The sequence below is a fragment of the Parus major genome, chromosome 7 (genome assembly GCF_001522545.3).
Source record: "Parus major isolate Abel chromosome 7, Parus_major1.1, whole genome shotgun sequence".
NCBI lineage: Eukaryota > Metazoa > Chordata > Aves > Passeriformes > Paridae > Parus > Parus major.
Genome location: NC_031776.1, coordinates 21,635,166 through 21,660,097, shown reverse-complemented (window position 1 = coordinate 21,660,097; position 24,932 = coordinate 21,635,166). Strand labels below are relative to the sequence as shown.

General features: G+C 44.1%; 1 protein-coding gene across 3 annotated transcripts in view; it reads left to right on the top strand.

Annotated features, from left to right (window-relative positions):
* LOC107207451 (unconventional myosin-X-like) overlaps nt 1-24,932 on the top strand; it is an 89,565-nt gene that overhangs the window by 37,063 nt on the left and 27,570 nt on the right. For all 3 annotated transcript variants that reach the window (XM_015634536.2, XM_015634537.2, XM_015634538.3), the window contains 12 exons: nt 635-781; nt 1,486-1,586; nt 3,403-3,469; nt 3,920-4,012; nt 7,696-7,764; nt 8,618-8,700; nt 10,211-10,319; nt 11,005-11,085; nt 12,003-12,127; nt 12,936-13,050; nt 18,700-18,806; nt 23,037-23,342. In XM_015634536.2, coding sequence (XP_015490022.1) covers nt 635-781; nt 1,486-1,586; nt 3,403-3,469; nt 3,920-4,012; nt 7,696-7,764; nt 8,618-8,700; nt 10,211-10,319; nt 11,005-11,085; nt 12,003-12,127; nt 12,936-13,050; nt 18,700-18,806; nt 23,037-23,342 — 1,403 coding nt within the window. The remainder of the gene's footprint in view (nt 1-634; nt 782-1,485; nt 1,587-3,402; nt 3,470-3,919; nt 4,013-7,695; nt 7,765-8,617; nt 8,701-10,210; nt 10,320-11,004; nt 11,086-12,002; nt 12,128-12,935; nt 13,051-18,699; nt 18,807-23,036; nt 23,343-24,932) is intronic.

Sequence of the window (24,932 nt, the reverse complement as noted above, 5' to 3'; positions counted from 1 at the left end):
ATTTTTTCCACATATTATGATAATCTTGGTTATGATATCTGCATGAGATGTTGGGTCAACTGCAAGAAAGTTTCAACCCATGAACTTCTGGGGCATGTGTCCTGGCTGTTGGCCAGCCTAACTGGATTCTAGTAGGAGAATGCTGTTTGCAGGAATGTTTTGGAAAGGGGATTTTTGAAGGTAACTTGGTGACAGAATATGCTATTAAATCCTGCCCTACCAGTTCTTTGAAAACTGAGCAGACACCCATTTGACAGCTCTACCAGGAGTACTGAACTGAGATACCTTGCCTGTCACTGCAAATATTGGCTCAGGTGATACAAATTACTGCTCTGGGCTTATTTGTGAGGTATTTTGCCACCTTCCCTGTCCCAGCACTTGTTCCAAAAAGATGCCACTGATTTTGTTACTTCCTTTACCCTCTAAAGTGCAGTTACCCAAAGATTATGGCTTGTCTGTGTGTGGCCTGGCTACTTGAAAACTTCTTACAAAGAAATAATGGACCATACACAGCCAGTACAGAGGCTGAGAAACCTGAAGAGGGGTGGAGGAACCTACAGTTCCACAGAGATTCATGTGGCCCTTATGCTTTCTATTCTCTTTGCAACTCATTTTTTCCTCTCTGTATTTACAGGCAGCTGACTCCAGGGACTCCCTCTCTATGGCACTCTATTCCCAGTGTTTTTCATGGCTCATTAGCAAAATTAATACAAAGATCAAAGGCAAGGAAAACTTTAAGTCTGTGGGCATCCTGGATATCTTTGGCTTCGAGAACTTTCAGGTCAGGATTTTGTTTTTTGTGAGGTGGGCTGGTTTTGGAGATGTTGATGCATATTGGAAGAAGCTTTGGTGGGTTTGCATCCTGATAAGGATAGAATATGGCATTGTGGAATCTCTACTCTGCCACTTCTCCCTGAAAGCAGAGAGATACATTTAGGTGCCTATTTCTGCTAGCCACATTCATATAGGCTGATGTTCAAGGTCTGGTTTGTGATACAGACCCTAAGCAGATCTGCTGTGATAGATAATACTGAATTGTTGATTTGTAAGAGAACCAAATATCTAAATCCTACATGTACATTGTTTGCTTACACCTATTTTGCACTGTGTGGAGGATCCTGCATGTAATGCTTCTAACCACAGCTGATGTGGGATGTAGGTTCAACAGTCATAGAGTGACTGCTCAGGTATTTCACAGAAGAGAAAGCCTGGTGACTTAACAGTTTGGGAATTTATTTCTTCAAAGAAGAGAAACATAATTGTCTTTAGCATGCTTTACTCTGTTAGGTTTACTGAATTAACCTTGCATGAGGAACAAAAGCTGTTCTCCTAGTGGACTTCTACATACTGTCATCCTCATATCCACCTGACACCACTATGTTGTCTGGCTTTACTCCGAGTCTGGCACCTTCTCTGTTGCTGGTATAGATTCTTTTAGAGCTCAGGAACAGGAATGTAAAATTTTACATTTTTTTCTTGTTCCAGGTGAATCGTTTTGAGCAGTTTAACATTAACTATGCAAATGAGAAACTCCAGGAATATTTCAACAAACACATCTTCTCCTTGGAGCAGCTGGAGTACAACAGGTAACAGTGGAAGTGGGGCCCCACTGCCTTCATGGTTAGTGGGATGGAGGACATCCTTCCTCCTGTGCTGCTCAGTCCCTACCACTGAAGAGGAGAGACAGCTGAGCCTTAGTACAGCCCTGACCGTGGATGTCTTGTTGAGCATTGTCCTTGTGCTTTGCCAGCATAAGTCACTTGTCTCCAGGAAAAGCATCCTCCATAGTGTTTAGAAACTCCAGATTTCCTTCTGTCTCATAGCTGAATAGAAAGTTCCTAAAAATAGGAATATTCTATATTCTATATTTTTCCTATTATATTCTATAGAATATAGAATATAATAGGAAAATTCCCTAAAGATAGACAATTAGAGATATCTGACAGGTTTTTCTGTCCTAGAGATTCCTATACTGTGAAAAGGGCTCTTTTACTCAGCAAGATTTTCATCTGTTTCCTGAGCTTGGGGCCTTCTGCACAGCTTCTTCCTCTTCTGTGGGCTTCATATTGATTGTATTTTGTGAAGTACCTGTGGTGTTCTAGAGTATTTCTTCTTCTAGAGAAGGCTGATACACAAATACTTCAGTTGTTGCTCTGAAACAGAAGCCTTTATGTTTGTGAATGAAGGAATTGAATAGGGTCAGTGAGGGCAAATGAGAGCAGCCTTGTAAAGGGAGACAGTTGAATAGGCAATTCATTAAATTCTAAAGATTACAAAATTGCAAGGCTATTTATGTGCTCACTTCTCAGGCCAGTTCCACCATTGCAGGAATCTTGTATTAAAAATGGTACCGTCATGACAAATAATTCTTTCCTGATGGTTGCATAGAAGTTTAAGTTCTGTGGCTGAGCTTAGGAAGTAATAGAGGATTTTTTTATTGATGACATATCAAATTGTTCTAAGGCAATGTACTCAAAGCTTATATTGCACCATATAAACTCTGCTTCCTCAGGCTTAGTAAATAGATTCATGTATCTCATCTTGATGTTCGATGCTTTGAACCTTAAAGTATGAGGCCTGGGCTGAAGCATTCAGAGGCAACAACTCCACTATCTTCAAAATGCTAGTCTCCACCTGAAAGGTGTCTGTGTCAGAATGTCAGCAAGTAGCTTCACACATAGCCTCTAGTCTTCCTTGTATTCTTAAGACTTATTCTAGGCTTCTCTGAATTCTGAAAACAGACATATCCTGTATTATGGGAGTATAAGAAGATGGTAAGGGGGGAAAACACATTCAGCAGATTTACAGAATGTAATGGATGATTTTCAAAGCACATTACTGCTTATATCAGCTCCTATTTTGAAAGATGCAGGGCCACCCTGTAGGTTCCCTGCATGTCAGGCCAAAGCTTATCTGTGTCATCCTCTTCAAAACTCTCCTTGAAAAGTCTTTCCAGTCTCTTCTCCTGGTGGACCTGTGAGCTGTGGTTCAGTCTCCTGGCAGATGTGATTCAGGCCTGCTTTCCAGATTGGTGGGTCAGCAGCTGACTCTTGAAGCTGGGTAGCAAGCTGTCCATCATGTGGACACTGTGTGGACAGATGCTCATCACTCCAGAAAGAGCACAGTCTTAAAATTCATGTGAAATTTGCTCAATGACTATAAGAAAAGCATCAGCCTGAGTCACCAGTATGGATAAGAAAGGCTGTCTCTTATTTCCATCTCCTTGTGTTAACAGTGCATTGTGTCCCCTATTCCTTTTCCTCAGCCATGGCAAAGCCTAATTCCTGCAAATCACCTTGAGTCCTGGGACAGCTGCCAGGCTCAGTTACTTCTGCTCTCCTACACCCCAGGCCATAAGATCTTGCATTTCACAGCTTTGTTGTCTTTGTTCTTGACTGTCAGGGAAGGGATAAACTGGGAAGCCATTGACTGGATGGATAATGCAGAGTGCCTGGACCTTATTGAGAAGGTAAGCAGTGACAGTTCCTAGGGATCAATGAGGGCTGCTGATTGTCTTGAGATCTTCTCTGGCATTTCCTGGTTTTAAAAGCAGATTGTTGGTTAGATCCTCTTCCCATAGTGACCTGGCAGAAATATGAGCTGTTCTATCCATTGTCCTGGCTCAAGAAAGCAGATCTTGCCTAATTGTTGACAGTAAGCTTAGGAAAGGTGTCATTGTTTTAGACAGGGATTAGCATTCAAGTAAAACCTTAATGTGATTTTTTTATAAATAATCTCCACTTATGTTCTGCTTGCTGAATGCAGTAACTGTCCAGAATTCTGCTTTCAGTTTGAGTTTTGCTGGGTATAACTCAAGGGTTATTGCTCAGTGGTCTGTTCAGATCTCCACTTCTTGGCTTGGTGCTGTGTAGTTAAAGCTTTTGCTGACTGTAAAAGCCTGTCTCTTGTTTGGCTGTAGAAACTAGGTCTACTGGCTTTGGTGAATGAAGAGAGTCGATTCCCCAAAGGCACAGACAACACCCTTCTGGAAAAACTTCACAGCCAGCATATGGTAAGTAAGAAAATAACCTGGCAGGCAAATGATCAGTATGTTAGCCCCATCAGCACTTCAAAACCTAAAGTGAAGGTTTTGTTGATGTAAAATATGTGCTTTGTGCAGGAAATTTAAAATGCCTTAGGCCCGAACCTGCGAGTGTTTAATAAGGCTGCACTGAACAACAGTAATATGTAAAGCAACCTGAGAATGGTCTCCTGTGCACATAGAGAAGAGGGAGTGTGCATTCCACAGGCTGTGGGCAGAGGAGGTTTAAATTTGCAGCATGGGATGGAGTCAGGTTCTGCTGGTCTGCGACGGGACACGAGGCAGCACCCCAGGCACAGGATGTGGCTGCACAGTGTGTGGGTTTCTCCTGCCAGCTGACTCACAGCAGTCTGCTCCAGAGCATGTCAAATCTGTCTCCTGGGGCTGGGGACAGCTTTTGCCTCATGACTTTTAATGAAAGCTCTCTTATTGTTCCTAATTAATTAAATTCTTTCATCGTCTTTCTTGTGTTCTGGACACAGTAGTGGAACAGCTTTTTCATGCAGGTCAGAAAGCTATCCTGGGGACACAGAAACCCCACTGAGATCACTGTAGCAATCCCTTACCATGTCTCTGGTACAGCCAACACTTTGTTCTAAATAGTAAATAGACTGAAAACAAAGCAAATTAAAGCCTGTAGCATGGACTTATGGAATAATTGACTACTTTACTAAGACCATTGTCAGCAAATATGTTTTCTAGTCTGCTAATTCAGGCTTCATCTAAGCCTGAAAACATACAAATCTGTATCCTTTATCTGATTTTTTTTTAATTGGCATAGATGCAGATATCGTCATTTTTCACATTTGCATTGTAACTCTGCTAGTAATATTAATGACTTCAAATTAGAAGCAATAGCAGTGACTCTTGGTTGGCTACTTATTGCTTTGAGCAAATGTTTATTTTCTTTAGGCTTAAATCAAAGCCTTCAATTTAGTCCTCTGTGGCTTTGCCTTATAGGTCAAGAAATGTGAGAATGCCTGATTTACCTTCTTTTTTCTAAATTGTTGTTGGTATTTCTTAATATAGAACTAATGAATATTTTTAATGTAATACTTGTTATGAATTTCTTTCTCAACTGTCCCAAACTTTTCAGTTTGTCTCCAAATGGAGACATTTCAAAGCTCCTCTTTCTTTCTGCTGTTTGTTTCTGAATTTGTCTACATATTTTTTTTCTCTATTCTTTTCTGAGATAAATAATCAGACCAGAATGCAGTTCCCTTGGTAAGAAGGTACCTGTGGTTTATTGTACAGCAGCATGAGACTGCCAGTATTATTTTGCATTCCTTTATGCCCCACTACATTTTGGTTGCTATTTTTGGTGATTTCTGTGCATTGAGTAGCCTTTTCATTAAGCTGTTCATAGTGTCACCTCTGTCTGCTTTGAGGCAATAGCAGTTAACAAGAACTCTAGGAAGCTTGCAAGAGATGAAGAGGCTTGGAAGAGGCTGAGTTATAAGTGCAGGGAGGAACAGTGGAGAGTGCTCTAGGATTTGCATTTGCTGAAGGCAAAAGCATTTTTTATACCAGTTAAAGTCTCTAGTGCTGGCTGGAAGAGCATTGGAAGACATCCAGCCAGCATTGCTGGGAAGCCTGACGAGAACAAGCCCTCTTCTCTGTATTTTCTGTGGAATGCTGTAGTCTTAAGGAGGAAAAGCGTAAGGCTGGGATTTAAGAGAATATAACCTCTGAAACAACTGGAGAGAGGAGCAATAGGGAAGATAACAGAAGGAACCAAAAGTGTTGTAAGCATGGGTGAAATATAAGGGCTTGGCAGAGAGGGAGAGAACAGGATGCCAATCCACATGAGAGATCCAGTAGCAGTCATGTTTGGAGTGGAAGACAGGGAAGTTTGTGGTTGGAAAAAGATGACTCTATGGGGGGAAGTGAAGAGCAATGAAATGGGATCAGTGTGAAAAGAAAAAAAAACATGAAAAAATTGTCAGTAGCACTAACAAATTATCAGCATCAGAAGCTGTCTGCCTGCTTCTAAAGAAGCTAAAAGATCTCCTTTTAGAAGATCATCTTTAAGAGATGAAAGAGCTGAATTACAAATAGCATCACACAACATTTTACTTAAAATTCTCTTAGTACTTTTGTCTGAGAAGGTGGAGGATTGTGTTAATTTTTAGAAAGTGTTGTAGGAAACTAGAGGCCTATAGTTCTGATTTCACAATTGTGTAAATTCACAGAATATAAATGGTCAGTTACCTCAGTGACAGGAGGCCTGTAAAACCCTGTCTCCTACAAGCACTGAGGTTTTCTGCTGACTCACAGGGCAAGGCTAATCTGAGAGGGGCCTCACGGGACTGAGTGTTTTCTGAAGTGAAAATGAAAATGAAAAGCAGTGTAGATAAATGTAAAATGCTGTGCCTGAAGGAAAAGAGTCCAAATTTCACCTTTGAAATGATGGCCCCTGAACCGACTGCTGCTCTACAGGAGTGACGCCCAGACAGAGGCTGTGGTAGAGTTCCATGGAAATACCAGCACAGGGCTCAGCAGTAATAAAAAATTTTAAAATCCCCCAAAGAAGTAGTAAAAGCTCCCAGGAAACTAGCAGTGAAAGTAGAAAACATTGTTATGGCATTGTGTGGTCTGTAGATCACCTTCACTTTGAACTACACCCCCAGGGCCCCTCCAGTCAAGGAGGGCTTCTGTCAGAACTGGTGAACAGCAGGTCTGGAACAGCTTCAGTGCTACAGAAAACTGCTGAAGGGACCTGCAGTGTGGAGACAAGATGACTGGGGTGGGTGTGATGGGTTTAAAAGTTACACATGGCCTGTAGAAGATTAATGGCACTAATGGAAGCCAGGCTTAAATCCAAGCAGCTCTAGTTCCCTGTGTAGTTGGTTGAAAGCTCCCTGTGAAAGGACACTCCAGGTGCAAGAGGTCTGCATGGGTTCACTTGTGGAATGAGCAAGTATTTCAAAGAGAAATCCATTTGGGGTTCCTAGTTAGTCAGGCCTCATAGAAATAATTAGAGTTTGAGGGAATATTAGGATGAAAGTATGATTTACTAGTTTTGTTTGTACTCTACCCTACATAGCCAGTGCTAGAGGCAGACTACTTAACTGGACAGATCATTAGTCTAGAGTAGCATGGCTGCTCTTAAATAGTTAAAATGGTTTTCACAGAACAGAAAAAGGAGTGGGAAAATGAGAGAGGAAAAAGAGAAAGGAAAACTGAATATTGAATGTAAGGGAAGAGAGGTGCAAAGAAAGATAAAATTTAGAGGAAGACAGGAAATTGGTATGTTATTTCCTTTGATGAAGAAAAGGTGTGGAGGTGTTATGCAAAGCTGCCATCTTCCCTGCATCCTGATCCTGTGTCCTGCACCACATGGTTTGTGTGGAGCTCAGTCTCCTCAGGTGTCAGACACACAAGAATTAACATTTCATCCATGGCATGCGTCTGCAGCCTTGATTCTGCAAGCCCTTGCTCACATGAGAAATGCCTTGAAGGGCTGGATATTTCCATCTTAAATTTGAGTAACATGTTTGTAATGTAGCTGCAGATAGCTGCAGCAGATGTGGTCGGGCTCTGCAAGAGCAAAGGTCCTTGCCCATCCCAGCCTTGTCATAGTCATGGCAGAATTCCTGACTATTTATTCTTATACCAGCGTTATGAGACAACTTCTTTTCCTTTCATTTCAGAGCAACCCCTACTATGTGAAGCCTCGGGTGACAGACCATCAGTTTGGAATAAGACATTATGCAGGGGAGGTAGGTGTTCATGATGTGTTTGTGAGACGCTTGGTGTGTTCCGGACTTGAGGTCCTCAGTTCTAGATTCCAAAAAGCAAGAATGTCTCTGAGCTGTGTGTTTCCACACAGTTAATGTCTTGTAGCAGAGCACAAGGAGTGTAATGGACTTAAAATAGCATGTCACTCTTCAGTACTATATTCTCCAACTTAGATGTTTGAGTTTCTCAGGTAGCTTTTTGTTTGGGGGATAAACTCCTTACTTCTCTTATTCATGTTGTCTTTTCTTGAAAGAAAAGAAAACTCAAAGGAAAAGTCCCAAGGAAAATTTTACTTCTGAGGAGGAGGAAAGGCTGAGTACCTGCTGTAAAAAGGAAAAGGTTCCCAAACCTTCAAGGTTAAATATTGCTCTTTGTTGTGAAGAGATATGAAGCAGATGAAGGTGTGTCAAGGGAGGACACCCGCACATTAAAGAAGGGCTGACCTCCTCCCAGAATAACCCAATGAGCACTTGTGGTTGGGAAGCTGGGGCACTGGGTGGCCATTCTCTTCACTCTCCTGAAGTGAATAGAGTACCTCACACCTTGTAGAGAATTCACCCACAGACCCTCTCCTGCCAGGTAAATCTTGCAGCTGCTTCACTTGGCTCTTGTTTTTGAGGGTTTTTTTGGTGTTTTTTAATTGATGGCTAAAAGCCACTTTCTTGCCAGTAACTGCAGAAGTCTGTAGCTCTTTGACCCCAGAAACTGAGATCTTGGCAGGTGCCTGCAGTGTTACTGTGTAGCTCTGCTGGAGACCTTGTACATTGGCATGTAAATATGGAAGGACTTAATGATTTCTAGGGCACTGTTCTAGTGGCTGTGTCTGTGTTGCAGGTGCTGTATGATGTGAGAGGCTTTCTGGAGAAGAACAGAGACACCTTTCGTGATGACATTTTAAACATGCTGAAAGACAGCAGGTATGCTTGTCAGGAGGTCACATCTGTTGGGTGGAACTAAGCCACGTTCATGTAATAAACCAGACAAAGGAAAGCAGTTGCGTTTTCCAGAGCATGAGGCATTATTCTTAATCATTATTCTCTTTGTGATGAAGTGTCCTGATAGAAGAAGGAAGACCTGGAGAAGTCAGATGAGGCACAGATTTAATCAGGACTCATGTTGTCCCAGTTTTAATAAGGGCTTTAACAGCGTGACAGACATCACTCCAGGCAGTTTGTTTTTTTCCTTCTCCCTTCTCGCTTTCCTTCTTCCTCTTACCTCCCTATACCAACAATGGCAAAGTTTGCCCTGAATGAATCAATGCTCTTTGCCATGCTGTCAGTTGCCAGCCTTTGTACAGAGGCTGCTTGTTTTCCAGCCTGCTTGTTTGTGGAAATCATCTGTCCTTATCCTGAGCCAGACCGAGCTGTTGCTGTGGGACTGTCCATGGACCCTGATGTTACATCCCAGAGCAACATGACCTTAGAGAAAAGAGCTAATTTTGATCTTGAGCAAGATCTGGGAAACAGAAGTGGGGCCTAGTGGGAGGGAGGCATTTAATAACACAGAGGATCCCACAAGTCCTTGAGCAGCAACTCTACCATGTGCTTTTTACCACAGTCCATGTATTGCCTTTGGGCTCCAGCCTGATGAGCCTGTTTCAGAACTGCATCTTCTCTGAAGCTGCTGCAGAGTGTGCACTGAGAAGCTTTGAAACAACCTGAGGGATCTGAGACTATGAGCTCTCATAGTTGTCTTACTTGGACAGTGGCATCTGGGGAACATTTTACATGAGGCTTGAGGCCAGAATTGTGGTTGTTATTGTCCAGCATAATAGAAGGACTCAGGCTTTTTCAGCATACCAGAAGGGAAGTTGGGCCAGAAGCAGGCATAACAATAAACTGGCACAAGCAGCTCTGAAGAACTTTGTAGGAATCAGCACCAATGTCTCAAGAGTGACAAAATGGTGGAAGATTCCCCAGAGCTGACCTACATGGAGGGTAGGTCTAGAACTCCTCAGGCCACAGAAGACCTGGGCTTCCAATTTAGTGATCATGGCATGGGGGCAAATCGTGAGAGCTAGTTTGCGAGGTATGACAGCATCAGTCCACCTGGCATACCTTCAGGGTAATTTTGCCTGGGGGCATGTGCTTGCTCAAGGGATGTGTGCCTTGAGCATTCCCTGCTTCCTCAAGGAAGGTGTCCTAGCCAGTGCAGAATGGATGTTTTCCTTTGTGTAATATCCTGCTTGAAAGTGTGAGATGGGGCTTCTGGCTTTGCAGCTGAGTGTGGCATACAGGACAGCCCATGGGATCTGGGCAGCCACATGGGGAAGTGCCCAGCTGAACTGCTTCCTGCAGCCACTCAGGCACAGCAGGTGTAAAAAGGGGGTGCTTCACAATGGGACAGGGCAGTGTCTGACAATAAGAACCATCTTCTCACAGGTGGGAGGTGTCTTGCATCTTCTGTAATTTTTTTCCTCTCCCTTAGGCTGGACTTCATCTATGACCTTTTTGAAAAAGTCTGCAGTCGTTGCAGTGAAGAGACACTGAAGATGGGCACCCAGAGGCGCAGACCGACTGTCAGTTCCCAGTTCAGGGTATGATGTTTTCCAAGAGAGCAGCAGACTTCTGGGGAGGAGCAGATGGGCAAAGCAAGGCCTGCAGCCAAGAGGAGTCATTCATCCTTGTTTTGTGTCCAGCACTGAAAATGTGCAGGAATGTTGCAGTGCTAAAAAAAGACAGTGCCACTGCCCCAAGGATTTCTGTCTGGTATAAAATGTGAGATGATAAGACTGAGCAGGGTGGCAGAGGAAAAGAGTACTTTGCTAAGGATATGAAGTTCTTGAGGTTCTTTGATCTTTCATATTGGTTTGGTGTTTTAGCTAAGTGTATGTGTCCTTTTAGGCCACATTTTTAAAGGTATAGTGATAATTCTAATAAAACCTTATTAGGAGGACCTAGCAAGTATGAATCTCACACACTTAGATTGTCTGCAGACCTTCATTTCACTGTTTTGTTTTCCTGTATTGAAAGTTGGAGAGACTTGCAAAATTAACTCACAAAGCTATACAGCTCCAAGAATAAGGATGGCCATATAGATAGTCTTAAAAGCAAACTGTGTGGGTATGTTTTGCAGAGGAAGGAATCTCATGAGTTATTGAAATTTTGGTAGGCAAAGGACATTAGGAATAGGAGGACTGCATGAAGACCTTATTGCATCAAATGTAGCTCCTTTCCCTTCTGTCATGACTGATCCTTTGGGTGTCTCTTGCTGGTCTTTAGGATTCTCTCCATTCCCTGATGGCCACACTTAGTACTTCCAACCCATTTTTCATCCGCTGCATCAAACCAAACACAGAAAAGGTAAGTCTGTGTCCCAGCCATAAGTGGGCATGTGACACAGGCCTGAATGTGCATGCCCTTGCATAATGCCTAGCAGGTGCCTCAAACTGAGGCTAAGAACAGTTCTCCCCACCTTCCCTTTCTCATTCTAGTTATTTTAGAGTTGAGAAAAAACACACCCTCCTCCTGGTAATCAGATGGAAAGACTGCATGCTGAATATGAGATTATATAGCCATTCCCATTTCTTTCAGTGCTTATGAAACCTGGAGGACTACCCAGGCTTGTGCAGAGTCCAGAGCTGTGTTAGAAGAAGCAGTCCCTCCTGCTCATAGTGCCTGTAGAGAAATCTGTTCTGGAATGAAAGGCTTGTGCAGCAGACACCATCTCCTGCAGATCCCTGGCTCTGAGGCAGTGGAGGGGACGCATCATGAGCAAGCCACAGTGCTTAGGGACAGGCTGGCTCTCGCTTGTTCTGTGAGCTGTGGCAAGAGGAGATGCTGCTAACTAGATTGGGTGGGGAGCTCTGAACTGATCCTTTTCTTTGTGTGCTTTGAAACCATGAATGATGTGGCAGAGAACAGGCTGCTTAGGGGATTTATGCCAGAAAAGAATTCTGTAGTTTGTCTCCAGTTTAACTGAAAAGAGAGACTGCAAAGAGAACTGAGTGAGGGTTCTGTATGTGTTAAGACATTGTATCTTTGCTTTCATAGTCCGACTGTGAGTACAGTCTGCTTTTTTTTCCCTTCCAGAATCAGCCCAGTTCCCTTTTGTCCCTTATTCTTCACCATGCAGTGTTGTGAAGTTGCTTTCCCCTTGATCCAAACTTCCCCCTTTTTACCTGGCATGCCCAAATATGCAGGATTGGCTTTCTACAGTGAAACATATACAGCCTGTGACTGCCTCACTTGTTTGGTTTTGATTCTGGATCATTATTTAGGCGCCGAACCTGTTCAGTCCAGCTGTGGTGCTAAATCAGCTCCGGTACTCGGGGATGCTGGAGACGGTGAAAGTTCGAAGAGCAGGTTTCCCTGTACGGCGCCTTTTCCAGGACTTCCTCAGCAGGTAATTGCTGTCCTTGTATTGTATGCTGGAACAGCCCCCAACTATAGAATTCTATAAGACTGTTCCCTCTTTAACTGCTTCTGGTATGGATCATCTGTGAGATGTTTTTCTAGCCATGGCCTTCATGCTCATATCATAAACTGATGTGGGGGGCCTTTTGGAGGCTTGCCCTAAGGCTAAAAGTCATAATGGAAAAATAGCCAGATGGTCTTTGGTCTTTCTTTCTTTCTTTGTCTTTTTTTTTCTTGGTAGCTTTGCCACAGATTTGTTAGTGTGATGCTGTGAAACCCAGCTGGTCATAATATGTAAAAGGAAAATACCATGCTTTAAACCTTTAGGCAGCAGAAGAAAATTGTAATGGACAGTATAGTTGATGATTAATATTGGAAGGAGTGATTATTTCTTTTAATGAGCTACATCAAAAGGATTTTTTGAAGTTTAAGGCTAGAAGGGACGCTGAACATTGCTTCTTTTGTCTCTTGGAGCACTAAATGCCACCCCTATACAGAACAAAATAACTTGTGTCTGATGAAAGCACATGTTTCAAAAAGACAGTTGTTCTTTACTGAAAAATTCTGTTGAGTTTGTATTCTTTTACTGGGATTGCAACAATAATTTCCAGTGTGGTAGGAACAGATAAGGTTGGGGGATGGAAATTTCCAAATTGGAAGGCAAACATGAAGAAAGAAGGTCCCAGTGGAAGAAGGACTAATGGGAGAAGGATAATTAGAGTTAAAAGATTGGGAAGAGAGAGGGAGGGCACAGTTACTGTCATCCATAATCTGATGAGATTCTGTTTTGTTCTTAGGTACAAGATGCTTGTGAAGGAGCCAGGCCTGTCAGACAACAGCAAAGCTGTATGTGCAGGTTTTCTTCAGACCTATGACAGCAGCAAGAAAGAGTGGCAGCTGGGTAAAACCAAGGTACTTCATCATTGTGGGGAAGGGTATGGCTTCGCTCCAGCTGCATGGGGGAGTGATTGCATCTGGTCAGATTGCAAGGTGCTGCAGTCATGATCCTTTCAATACACTGGCCTCTGCTACTGACCTGCAGCATCTCAAATACTTCCCATATTACGTACCTAGTGACATAGCAGGTTTTTTTTGACTTTATCTAAACTCCTAATTGACCAAGCTGGATTGATTTTGTTGTGTCTGATCCAATTTAAAGATTCAAGGGGAATAAGTATGGGTCTCATTTTATGTAATTGTAATGTGTGCCATTAACTCTTGCGTCTTGTGCCAGATATTTCACTCTGCTTGACTAACTGAAACTCTTGCCTGAAGCAGTGAGCTGAATCTTGGTATATATCTAAGCTGTGAATAGCTGCATCACCAGATGTATGACAGCTTTCTGTTGGGGAAGCTCAGATGATGCTTTTGCAGCTAGCCCAGATGCTAGCATACATTTTCTATGCAGAGGTATCCAAATGTGTCTGCCCGTTTGCGTAATTCAGATCTTGCTTCTGTTTTGGTGAATGTTTAACACTTCTCTCTTGCCTGGAATAGTCTGCATTTTCATGGAGAAATAGATGTGAGCGTTTTGAGGTATATTGCTATAGAAATCTGGGAGTGTGAAGCTGTCTCTATCACAACTTTCCACATACTCCAGTAAATTCATCAAAGAATATTCCAAGATGGGTGGTGTCCAATGCAGACAGCATTTCTCAATAGTGGGTATGCAGTCCATATCTAAAGCAGATGGTAGTACATCAAAGCAGCTTCTTGCATTTTTTTGCCCTTAAGCCTTCAGACAAGTACTTCAGAATATTTCCAGTGCCACAATGAAACCAGAAGTGATTCTAGTGAACATGCACAATTAATTTGTCCAGGAGATCAGATAATGACATTTGTTGCTTGGAACAATTATTTCTCAATAAATGGGTAGACTATAATATTTATTAAAGCAAGATCTCTCTCTCCTCTTCCTAGAGGGCTGATGGTAGTCCACTTGGTAATCTGGGCTATGAGCTCTATGTGACAATCAACAAAACCACTGGCCATTGCTGTGGGAAGGATGCGCATTAATCTGGAGTTAGGTTGTTTGTTTTTTTCCTTCCCCATGCCTGCACTGATGTTCCAGAAAGAAAATTTTATCACTTAGCTGTACTTCTGCTCTGTGATTAAAATGTTCCCCATCTTTGGTTTTGGAATCTGGCATCTCCTCACTGGTGCCAGCAAACCAGGAACCATTTTGGTCATTCCTGTCCCTGGATAATCCACATTGCTGGAGTGACTGCCAGTCTCCCAGCATTTTAGTGTGAAAAGCCTATGTGGAGAGCATGTGTGTTGCAGAGCTGTCTGGAAAGCTTTAGAAAATGGTGTTTAGAGCTGGTAAACATAGAGTTTGAACTTTCTTCCTAGCATGACAAGAGAATGAAGATTGCTGTGCTACAGCAAGGGCAGCAGGATGGAGGACCAAACTCACATGCAAGTACTCACCTTTTAGAGCACAAAAGGTTATAAGCTATACAGGTGGAGTCCAGAGCCTACAGTAAACTAACAACAAGCAGGAAATCCAGGCTGCTTTGAGCCCCTGGGAGCTATAGATCCCTTTTCTCTTCAGCCCCATTGTGCATCATGAAGGACTGAGTCCCTCTGTCTGTTCTCACTCACTCCTTGACCTGCACAAATTATTCGGAAAAAAAAATAATATGGGCGGTAATTGTGGCAAAGAAAATGTGCTTGTGTTTTGTCAAAACTCTGGATCTACTCTAATGTAATTATTTTTTAATGACTGTGTCTGTAAACTAAAACTTGACTGAATAGCTGTATGTGGCATGTTAGTAAACTGCAATCTTTCTGCTTGGGCACTGGTGGCTGTCATTCTGAGTATCGTGGAAGGAAAGAAATTGTTAAGATAGGCAGTTTTGTATTCTTTATGCCTGAGAAGGAAAATTCACTGGAGCTGGGAAGCAATTGAGCCATCTTCTGCAGTTGTAGAAATTACTTTCTGTTGGGCATGGTTTGTATTAGAGATGTGTGTCCTGGTAAAGGGAAGCAGTTCTATTTATTGAAAGAATGGATCAGTCCAGGGCTGTTCTGGCATGTTCCACACTTGCTGCCATGCTGAATGGCTGGCCAGCTCCAGGCTGTTCCAAGGTGCTTTCATTCCAAGGTGTATTACCCTGCCATTTCATTCTTCAGATGAGTTACTTGGCATTCTTTCCCTCCCTTGAAGACCACTTTGCAACTCAGCTTCGTGACAGTGCCTCCAGAAAGCTTGTCCCTAGGAAAGCAGGATACCAAGGTGAGGCCTTGCAGAGCAGTGGTGCTTCCTGGTACTACCTTCCCTGCTGTTGTGCCTTGCATTACAGACTGCTTTGTCTGCATTCATGTTTCAGCTGGTGCTAGGGAACATAGGCCGGGAATACTTGGGTTGATGAAGAAAAGACCCTTAATTTTTCCAGAGTCTTTCAGGTGAAGCTGAGGGGAACAGAGCATAGGTCATTGTCCTGAAAAGGAAGTCCCCTGCATGGTGTTACTGCCACTGTTGCTGCCCTGGGTGCAGTACTCAGGTTGGTATTCCCAGAACTAATCTTGGCTTAGTCAGGAGTAGCTACTGAAAGAGGTGTGACAAGGCCATGGGGATATAACCTAGGAAGAAGTATAAGGGGTGGGTGAAGAGCAAGGCTTATAGAAGGGGGAATACTTCCTGTAAAATGAATGGAAGGATAATTATATCCCTAGCAATTGTTTGAAGGAGGAAGGAAAAGACTCTGTGAATTAGTGCAGGGGATTGTGAAGCTTGGGAAAGGAAACGGAGGAGGAAGGGCAGGATGATCTTTGTGTTTTTCATTAAGAACAGAGCAGCTGCTGTGCTGGCAATTGTCAAATTAATGTTTATAAGAGGTATTAATGTATGCAATGCAGGTTTTATCTGGTGGTATGGCAGAGTTGAGGGCTTGGATGCAAACAAGCAGTGTGATGATGAAAGAGATTGTGCTAAGGTGCCTTTGCCTTCACTGGGGATGTGCTGGGAGGCAGCAGCAGCTTCCATGACCCTTTCTTCAGGGCACCTGGGCCTGCTGCCATACTTGCCCATACCCAGAACACAGCTTTCCAACCCATCAGTAACCTTTCCTATTTGAAGGCATTAATTTCCACATTTCAACCTGCTGGTTTGCCTGTTTGAAGGAGGAGGTTGCTGTACACTGTTTGGCATCCAGGTCACAGTGACCCACTTCCTGCTTTCCCTGTGTTGTCCCCAAGAATCATATGATCCCCTTTATGTACACATGGGTGCCCAAGCAGTTGGATTTGTGTCTGCTGATCTCTGTGAAACCGTAACATGTTCACTGTCACACCGATGGTGCATGCAGGCTTTGAGGTCGTGTGAGGAACACTGTGGTGATGCACTGTGCTCTAAAGCCTGGCCAGTGTCTAGTGTGAGCAGAACATGATAGATGTAACCTTGTATGTTTTGTTCAAGTGCTCTTTCCTCGGGTGAAAACAATCTCATGTTTTCAGAAAACGACTATGAATAATGACAAAGAAACAGCCACTTTCCAGTTTATTTCCACAAGGCATCAAAAATACTTCTGGACTTGAAATGCATGTTATTCTTCCTTGTCATCTAGTGGAATCTTAAAATCCTCCAAGCCTTCAAAATGCCAGCAGTTTATAACTAGATATTGTTACGTTTTTTTTGAGATTAACCCCTCACTCAAGCATATATAGATTCTATAATCCTATAGGATTAGGGTTGGGTCTCATGGAACTGTGCATGCCCTGAAGTTTTCCCCCTCCCCCCCTTAACTGGCCTGGCTCAGCAAAGACTGCTTGCTAGGGAAATACTGATGGCCTGAGTATTTTTGCAATTTGATGAAGATAATGGACTGAGACAGTGTTTTGCTGGTTGCATTCTTGAAATGGGTGACTGCTGCTTGGTTCTGGAATGTAATGGAAAGAGCAATCCCTGCCTCAAAGAAATCTTTAAAAGATTGTTGAGTTGACAGAGGGAGTGGATGTACAACTTGCAGGGAAGGATGCCAGCTTCATGGTTGGCAGTACCTTGATAATGAAGCTTCTTTTTCAGGCTACCCATGGTTACTTAGTCATTACAAAACAGCTCATTTCTTAATGGAAACTGCTCCCCAGGAGAAATGCAAGTCCAGGAAAGCCACTGGCTATAGGTACTAATTCAGGGAGAGGTGTCAGTTCACAATGGTCATTGCAGAGGGAAGGAAGAGCCTTAAGGGATGAGGCCGAAAGCAGTGATGGAAGGTACACAGAGACATAAAGGGCAGATGAGTGGAAAAGAGGGGAGTTTGTGCAGATCACTGGACTAAATGTTCAAATCTCTGGCCTCTCAGCACAACCACATGGATCCAGGACATTTGTAAGGAGTTTCTACTGGTTAATGTGGTTTTGAGTTCTGCAGATTGATGAATATCAGTTTACATGCTGTGTACATGACAGTGCTTTAACAAGTGGGGCTGCACTTCCCTAGCATAGCCCGTTCTGCTGCTGGCCCTGGCAGGGATTTATCCAATGCCAGGCAGCAGGTCACACGAGCACGGCCATATGGCACTTGCTGCTGTGACTGCAGCTTGTATGGACATACCCTACTGGCTTATTCTAGTCTGGGTACTGCGAGCAGTGTACCCACAGCGCCGTGGAGCTCCATGCAGGCTGCAGTCCATCTCAAAATGCAGTACATTTATTTCACGAATTTGTGCTGAATCCTGTGCTAACCTAAAGCAAGCCAGCTTATTTAACATTGCTTAGATATGTCAACACAATTCCTGTAAACACGGCCTTATCTTGCTTGTATCTCGGTTCTTTTGTCTTTAACATAGCACCTGCATTCTTCATAAGCGTATAGCACCGAGCACAAATTGTAAATACAGGTAGTGAAAGATGCTTGAGAATTAAAATACTGGACACTGACGTGCAACCACTAATACTATCGTCAGAGCTCAGTTGCCTCTAGTGCATGCTCCACTTCCTGCACCTTTGGCACCTGTTCAGCACAGAAGCATCTCACCCCAGAGTTTCTGGATGTCTCTGGAGGGCTTCAGCACCGCTGGGCTCAGAGTACACGCAGCTTTGTGTCCCGACTGGGCTTTTGGCTTTCTGCCTGCCTTCCATTAAGATTCGTGTTAAGGTTACTTCCTGGAGTCTAGAAATCTAAAAGTTCCTCCCTTTCCTTGAAACGCGGAGGAGTTTCTTCGCAAAATATTTAATCGGCCAAGTAGGTCCCAGTGCCTGCTGCAGGGAGGTACCGGATTGTGCCGGGGGAGCCGTCAGCTGGGAAAGAGTTAATCACAGGCGCAAACTTGGGCTCTCCTCCTCCCTCCTCTTTCCCTCCTTCCTCTGCTCCCTCCCTCTCTCTTTTAAGTCTTGACCACAGAGTGAGGGCGGCGGGGGTTGGGCCCGGAGTTTGGCTCCCGCCGCCGCACAAGTTTTCCCGGCGCTCGGCGTGCGGGCGCCGCGGGCAGCGCGGGGGCGGCAGCCCGGCCACCGAGCGCTCTCCGCGCCGCTCACCCGGGGATGAAACCGCCCGGCTCTCCCGGGGACTGACTTCTTTCCTCTCTTTGTGTTTACTGAAACTCCTCCCCGTGGCGTCAGGTTTTCCTGAAGGAAGCTCTTGAGCAGAAGCTGGAGAAGGATCGGGAAGAGGAGTTGAGGAAAGCAGCTATAGTCATCCGGGCCCACGTCTTGGGCTACATGGCAAGGTCAGTGCTGGGGGATGCCCCACCATCCTTGTGCTTGCGTGCCTGGGTTGCCCCGACACCCTGCTTTGCTCACAAGTCCCCTAGCATCCGTCCCTTCTTCCCCTCCTGTATTGTAAGGGAGAGTTGCAGAATGTGCCCTCCCTGCCAGCATCAGCTCCGCTGAAACCTTCCTGCACCTTTGGCACCTCTTTTTCAGTTACGTGCACGTTTGCACCCTCCCTCAGCGCTGCTCAGCAGGCTTCCCATGGACTTCTGTACCCATTGCTTGCCTCCGATGACACCTTTTCCTTGCCTTCAGGGCTCTCCTGGCTGGGCCCCACCTATGCTTTGGGTCACCTCCTTTTCCTTGTGCCTGTCAACTCTGTTTTCTGCTCCCCCTGCAAATTGCTTCTTCCTCACTTGTGGTTCTGCCTTTGCTCACCCTCTTTCCTCGCCCTGCCTGTTTGCCTCGTGATCTCCCTCTCCTTTTAATTAACTCTTCAGAATTGGTTTTTGGCCAGCTCCTCAACAGTGATCTCCTCTTGCCTCTCCCTTTTGCACCTGACCAGGGAAGGTTTGGGAGAACCAACTGCAGACAGACCGCCCCTCCTCTGCCCCTCGAAGTCAGTGCAACAGCTGACTCCTTAATGGCTGTGGTATGCACACTTAATCCCAGTAAGATGCTCTTTCCTGGCTGGTCTTTGCTCCAGACACCTGTCAGTCAGGGTTGTGAGGAGGTGAAATCCCTGGCCAGCAGAGCTGTTTTAGCAGGCACTCTTCTTAGAGCTCCAGTTACACCAGGTAGCTCATTTTGCATTGGGGAAATGTGTGCAAGGGTTGTACCCTGCCTTGCCAGTGTGGAATATCAGCAGAATACACATTTGGTCTCTGGGGCCTTTATTCATTTATTTATTTCCCTCTAGGAAGACAAATGAGCTCTCTCTATTGTTTGGACGTGAGATTGCAAGTTCTTTGTGTCAGGGCCTCTGCTCTCTTTTACTTTGTGTGTAGCATTTGGAGAGAGGGGTAGAGATTAGCACAGGAAAATTGATTTGCTGGGAAACATCACTGCAGGCATACTGGATTACTGCTTTTCTGAGTTCTTGGTAAGGAAGCTGCTTCTCTGCAGGACTGTGATGGAGACTGTGTGGCAGCAGTATTCCTCTTGGTTAGAAATCTTGTGGTCCTTCAGGCTCCACACTTCTGAATTCCTCATCCCACATGTTGTTGTTGTGAGTCTCATCCTTAAGGACAAGCCATGCTTCTGCAGCCAGAGTGTAAATCTTCACAAGCAGCTGGAGGTAACTGGGCTTCACAGGGGAGGAGAGCATGAAGTAAAGAAGAGCTCGAAAGGGGGACTGTAAAACTTTCTGAGAAGAGAGTTTCCAGTTGCACTGCACCTGTACTGAAAAAAGTCCAGCAGTCGGGAGTTCATCTGGGCAAGTGCTGAATGGTCTGTGCAGAGTTGGGCAGGAATACCAGTATGTGCTGCCTTATGCTTGATACCATTTCTGTTAGTTTTGCAAGTATAAGTGTATTTAAATTAATTTGGTCTCATGCAAAGTAGACTGGCAAAGGAAGGTTTTTACTGGTTTCTCCCCTTCTGTGAACTTGTTCTGTGAGCCTGGAGAACCAGATTTTCTTTGCCCTCATTCCCTGCAGCCTAGTATCTCTAATCACTAGAATGTGAGACAAGAAAATCAAGCCCATTGAAATGGCCCCATTCTTATATAGCTAATCTGTGGACCTCTGAGATGCAGGTAACAGCTTTACCAGCTAAAAACCACATAGTGCAGGATCCATGTACAAATTTGGCTGTGCCCCCTGCTTTCTTCAGGACTGTATTGTTCATGGGGAGAAGACAATAGGAAATTGCTCCATAACTCTTTTATCTCTGGTCTTTGGAGACATAACTGCTAGCTACAGCTCACTGACAGAATAATGAAATAAATTTCAAATGCAGCATTGAAGCCTTGCAGCCAGCCTGCCTTCTCTGGTGTCATACATGGTCAGGAAGTCTCCCAACCCCTTTGCTTGGTCTGCAGGTTGAACTTCTTTGCCCAGTGCAGAAGAGTGAGTGGAAGCTTGTAAAAAGGGAACGAAATTCACAGCCTGTGAGCAGCAATTCCAGCTGAAGGGCATCTGCAAGCTTGGCTGTGGTCATGAGGAATGAGGGGGCACTTCAGCCTGGCAGATTAGCAGGCAGAGCTGGCCTGGAGCTGGGCAGGGCTTGGCACATGTTGCACTTGAGAGAGTTTCTGGCAGATGCATTTTGTAAAAGTCAGAGCACTCTTTTTGATGCACTTAGTCTGCATTGGCAGAGAGTGCATATGCAGCTGTTCACACCCCATGTGCAGGACACAGGGCAGACAGAAGAACTGGGGATGAGGGGACTGCAGCCCAGGAATGATTAACCTAAAACCTCCTTATCACCTCTTGCCTTTCCTTTTCTCTGTACTTCCTCCCTTTGACTTAATACTTACAAAAAAAGCATGACCTCTGCACACTACTGCTATTAGCATCCCTCTCCTGATTTTCTTGACTGGGCTGATGTATCTGATGTGCAGGGAGGTGGCAAGCTGTCAGCATGGGTCCCTGTTCCATTTGAAGGGAATTTCATTGCCAGGACAGGGATTTTAAGGTGTGTCCTTTCCTCAGTGTATTACAGAAGGTCTGTGGGAAGTATATGTGAGAATACCATGCTATTTCCAGTGTGCTTTCTAGGACTGTAAGGATTACTGTAGCCTGCTGGCCCAAGATCCTTTGTAACAGCCCCATAGAATTTCTCCCTGCACATTCTGGTTTGGATTAAAGACGTTTTTGATTTGAGTAGTACCAATGTTTGTTCCCCAGTGCAAGATACTAAAGTCTCTAAATATATTAAATTACTTTAAAAAATATCTGCTTATTTTCAGCCTTAATAGATGTCAGGTTGGTTAAATCTTATGGCACCTGTAGGAAAAATAGAAATGTGGATACTTTAACTGAGGTAAAGCCTTTCCTTAGACTTTCCTATTTCTTAAGGTCCTGCACGGAACAACTGCTCTCATTCTATAAGCCTGATTTCTGGTTCCAGTCCTGCTTCCTCAGAAATCCCCTGAAGGTCTAACATTGTTCTTAAAATGGGGGAGCTGTCAGAGAACACAGGATAAAAGCAGTATTCTATACAACAACGTTTCTGCTTACAAGTATAAGAATCCCAGTAGTGTTTTTTCTATAGCATTGTGGTGGGAGTTTGCCTTTGTGTGATGATCTGGAGCCCAAAAATCTGGTTTTGACCTGCTGCTTCCCAACATAGTCCCACACCAGTTGCATTTGGCCTTTGATTCTTCAGTACAGTACCTTAAGACTGACTCTTTTGGAGTTGTTTAATGTTTGCTTGAATCTAGCTTACAAATTGATCCAGATTACTGTGTAATGGTAATTTGTCCAGTTTGTTTGTCATGTACAAACTTCTACCAGGAACTTTTTTCATGTTCTTGATAAAAATAGTCTTTAATGCAGAGGGAAAAACTGACTTTTCTACAACTTTACTAGACTACAGAAACACTGAGTGATGATTGTTGTGTTTTGGGGCCTTGTCATGTTCTTCAAGTGCTCCAAAGTTGATTTTGATATTGATGATCCTTGTGGGTCCCTTGCAACTCAAGATATTCTATGATTCTTGTTTAGGCAAAATGTTGTGCAGTATAAGCATTTGTTTATGTGAACCTGTTACAATGTTTGATTCAGCCATCAGTATTGTAGTATCAGTGTGTTTTCTCCCAGACAGTGTGAAATTAATATGACCAAATCTATTTTTGCACTTTTTTTGCCTTTCCTGGAGTAATTTGCTTTTGGCCACTTAAGAGATGGAGCAATATTTGTTCTCATATAGGAAGGCCATTTGTATGTTTCTATTCTAATGAGTCCATACTGAATGATTACACTCACTGCACAGTGAATGTGTTTATGTGCAATGCAAGGAGACCTTCCCTTTCCATGTGCCACATATCTCTCCCTCATTTTCTGAGAGTCTTCACAAAAGTAGGTGCCTATTGAAACAAACTAGTGGTAGATGTAGGAGGGAGAGCAGTGAGGTGAATATGATTTACAGGCAGTGAGTGGCAGGAAAGAACAGATATCATGTCACTTCTGAACTCTGTTTTTTTGAAAAGGACTTTTCTGTGGATGTGGTCAGTATGCACGGGCAGAAGAAATGAAGAGCATGTATTACTTTGTGGTGCTTTAAGTGTGTACTTCTGTTTTTAGGAAGAAGTATCAGAAGGTGCTATCCAGTGTTGTTATAATCCAAAAGAACTACCGAGCATACTTCTGGAAGAAGAGCCTGCTGCGCCTGAAGGCCTCTGCGGTGACCCTGCAGAAGCACTGGCGTGGCCGCCTGGCTCGCAGCCTCTACCAGCACTTGCTGCAGCAGGAACTGCGGCGGAAGCAGGAAGCGGAGGAGAGGAGGAGGCAGGAGGAGGAAGAGCAGATCAGAAGAGAGGAAGAGGAAAGACAATGGCAAGAAGAGGAGGAGCGTAGGAGGAAACAGGAAGAGGAAGAGGTGAAGGAAAGGTACAAGATGGTATCTTGCATTCTGTCTTGGTTTTAGACAATTTAAAGGGGAACATTCTAAAATGAGTTCTCCCCCTTTGTTTTAACCAGTCCTTTTCCACCAATAAGGAACGAATACAAGTAGCTATAAGTGAAAAAATAAGTTTACTAACAAGTGAAACTGCAACAGGCAAAAAACAGCAGTAAACAATGACTGTATACAAAATTGCTAAATCTCACAAACCCCCAGAGGACAAATTGGAACCCAAAATGGTGGAAATACCCCTTTCCAAGATGGTACCTGCCACAGGCAATGGTGCATAGGGAGTCAGAGGGAAAATGGCATCAGACCCTCCCCCTCAAGATGATGGCCTTGCAGGTGACCACACTGTCGGGAGACAAAGGGGAAGGATGGCAGGAAACCCCCACAGCAATGAAGGAGCTTACCCAGCAGTTCTCGTGGGAAATGAGAAGTGCTGCTGCGTGTGGGGTCAGCGCTGCTGCTTGCTGCAGCTGCTGGACTTTGCTGGGTTTATTAGTATATAAATTTCGACTTATAATTGTGTGATATTTTGCTTTTCAGAAGTAGTTCTTCTTGGCTTTTGTAATGTACTTTCCCAAGGGGGGATCTCATCAGACTGGCAAGCATCAGAAAATTCTAAGATTAGAAGCACTCAACCTTGATCTTGTGTGCAGTTTTGGGCACCAGAATACAAAAAAGACATTAAGCTATTAGAGAGTGTCCAAAGGAGAGCAGTGAGGATGGTGAAGGTCTGCAGGGGAAGCCATAGGAGGAATGGCTGAGGCCACTTGATCTGTTGACTCTGGAGGAGACTGAGGGAAGATCTCACTGTGGTCTTCAACATCCTCACAAGGGGAAGTGGATGGAGTAGGCTCTGATCTCTTCATTCTCATGCCCAGTGATGGGACCTGAGGAAATGGCAGGAAGCTGAATTGGGGAAGATTCAGGTTTGATATCAGGAAAAGGTTTTTCACCCAGAGGGTTGTCAGCACTGGAACAGACTCCCTAAAGAAGTCACAGCACCAAGCCTGACAGAGTTCAGGAAGCATTTGCCAATACTTTTGGGCACATGATGTGACTCTCGGGGTCACATCACAGGGCCAGGAGTTGGACTTGTTGATCCTGATGGGTCCCTTCCAATTTAGCATTTGCTTCTATAATAAAAGGAAGGACCTATCTAGTTGATTTTCCGTAGAGTGTTTTTGCCCTTCTCGTGCCCCAGACCATGAGAGATGTGTTCAACCCAGCATCATGGCAGAGAGGTGTCAGTGTTTCTAGGAATCAGGGAAACTCATTTTATTTTCATTTTCTAATTAATTTTAAATGGCATCTGAGTGAGTAGCCAGGATGGTACTAGCAGACCAAGTTTGCTATCTTCTGAGCATCCACCTAAAAAATGGAAGTCCATAGAAATGCAAATCAGCTCATCTACTGAGAACAAGCAAGAAACCCCAACATGAGTGTAGAGACAAAATCAGAAGGACCTAGGTGCAGTTTGAACTGTAATGAGCTAGAAGTTGGCATGCAGTTTTTGTGCATACTCTGTTAGCAGAGGGGAGCCATGGAACAATTTGGTCTAACACTCAACA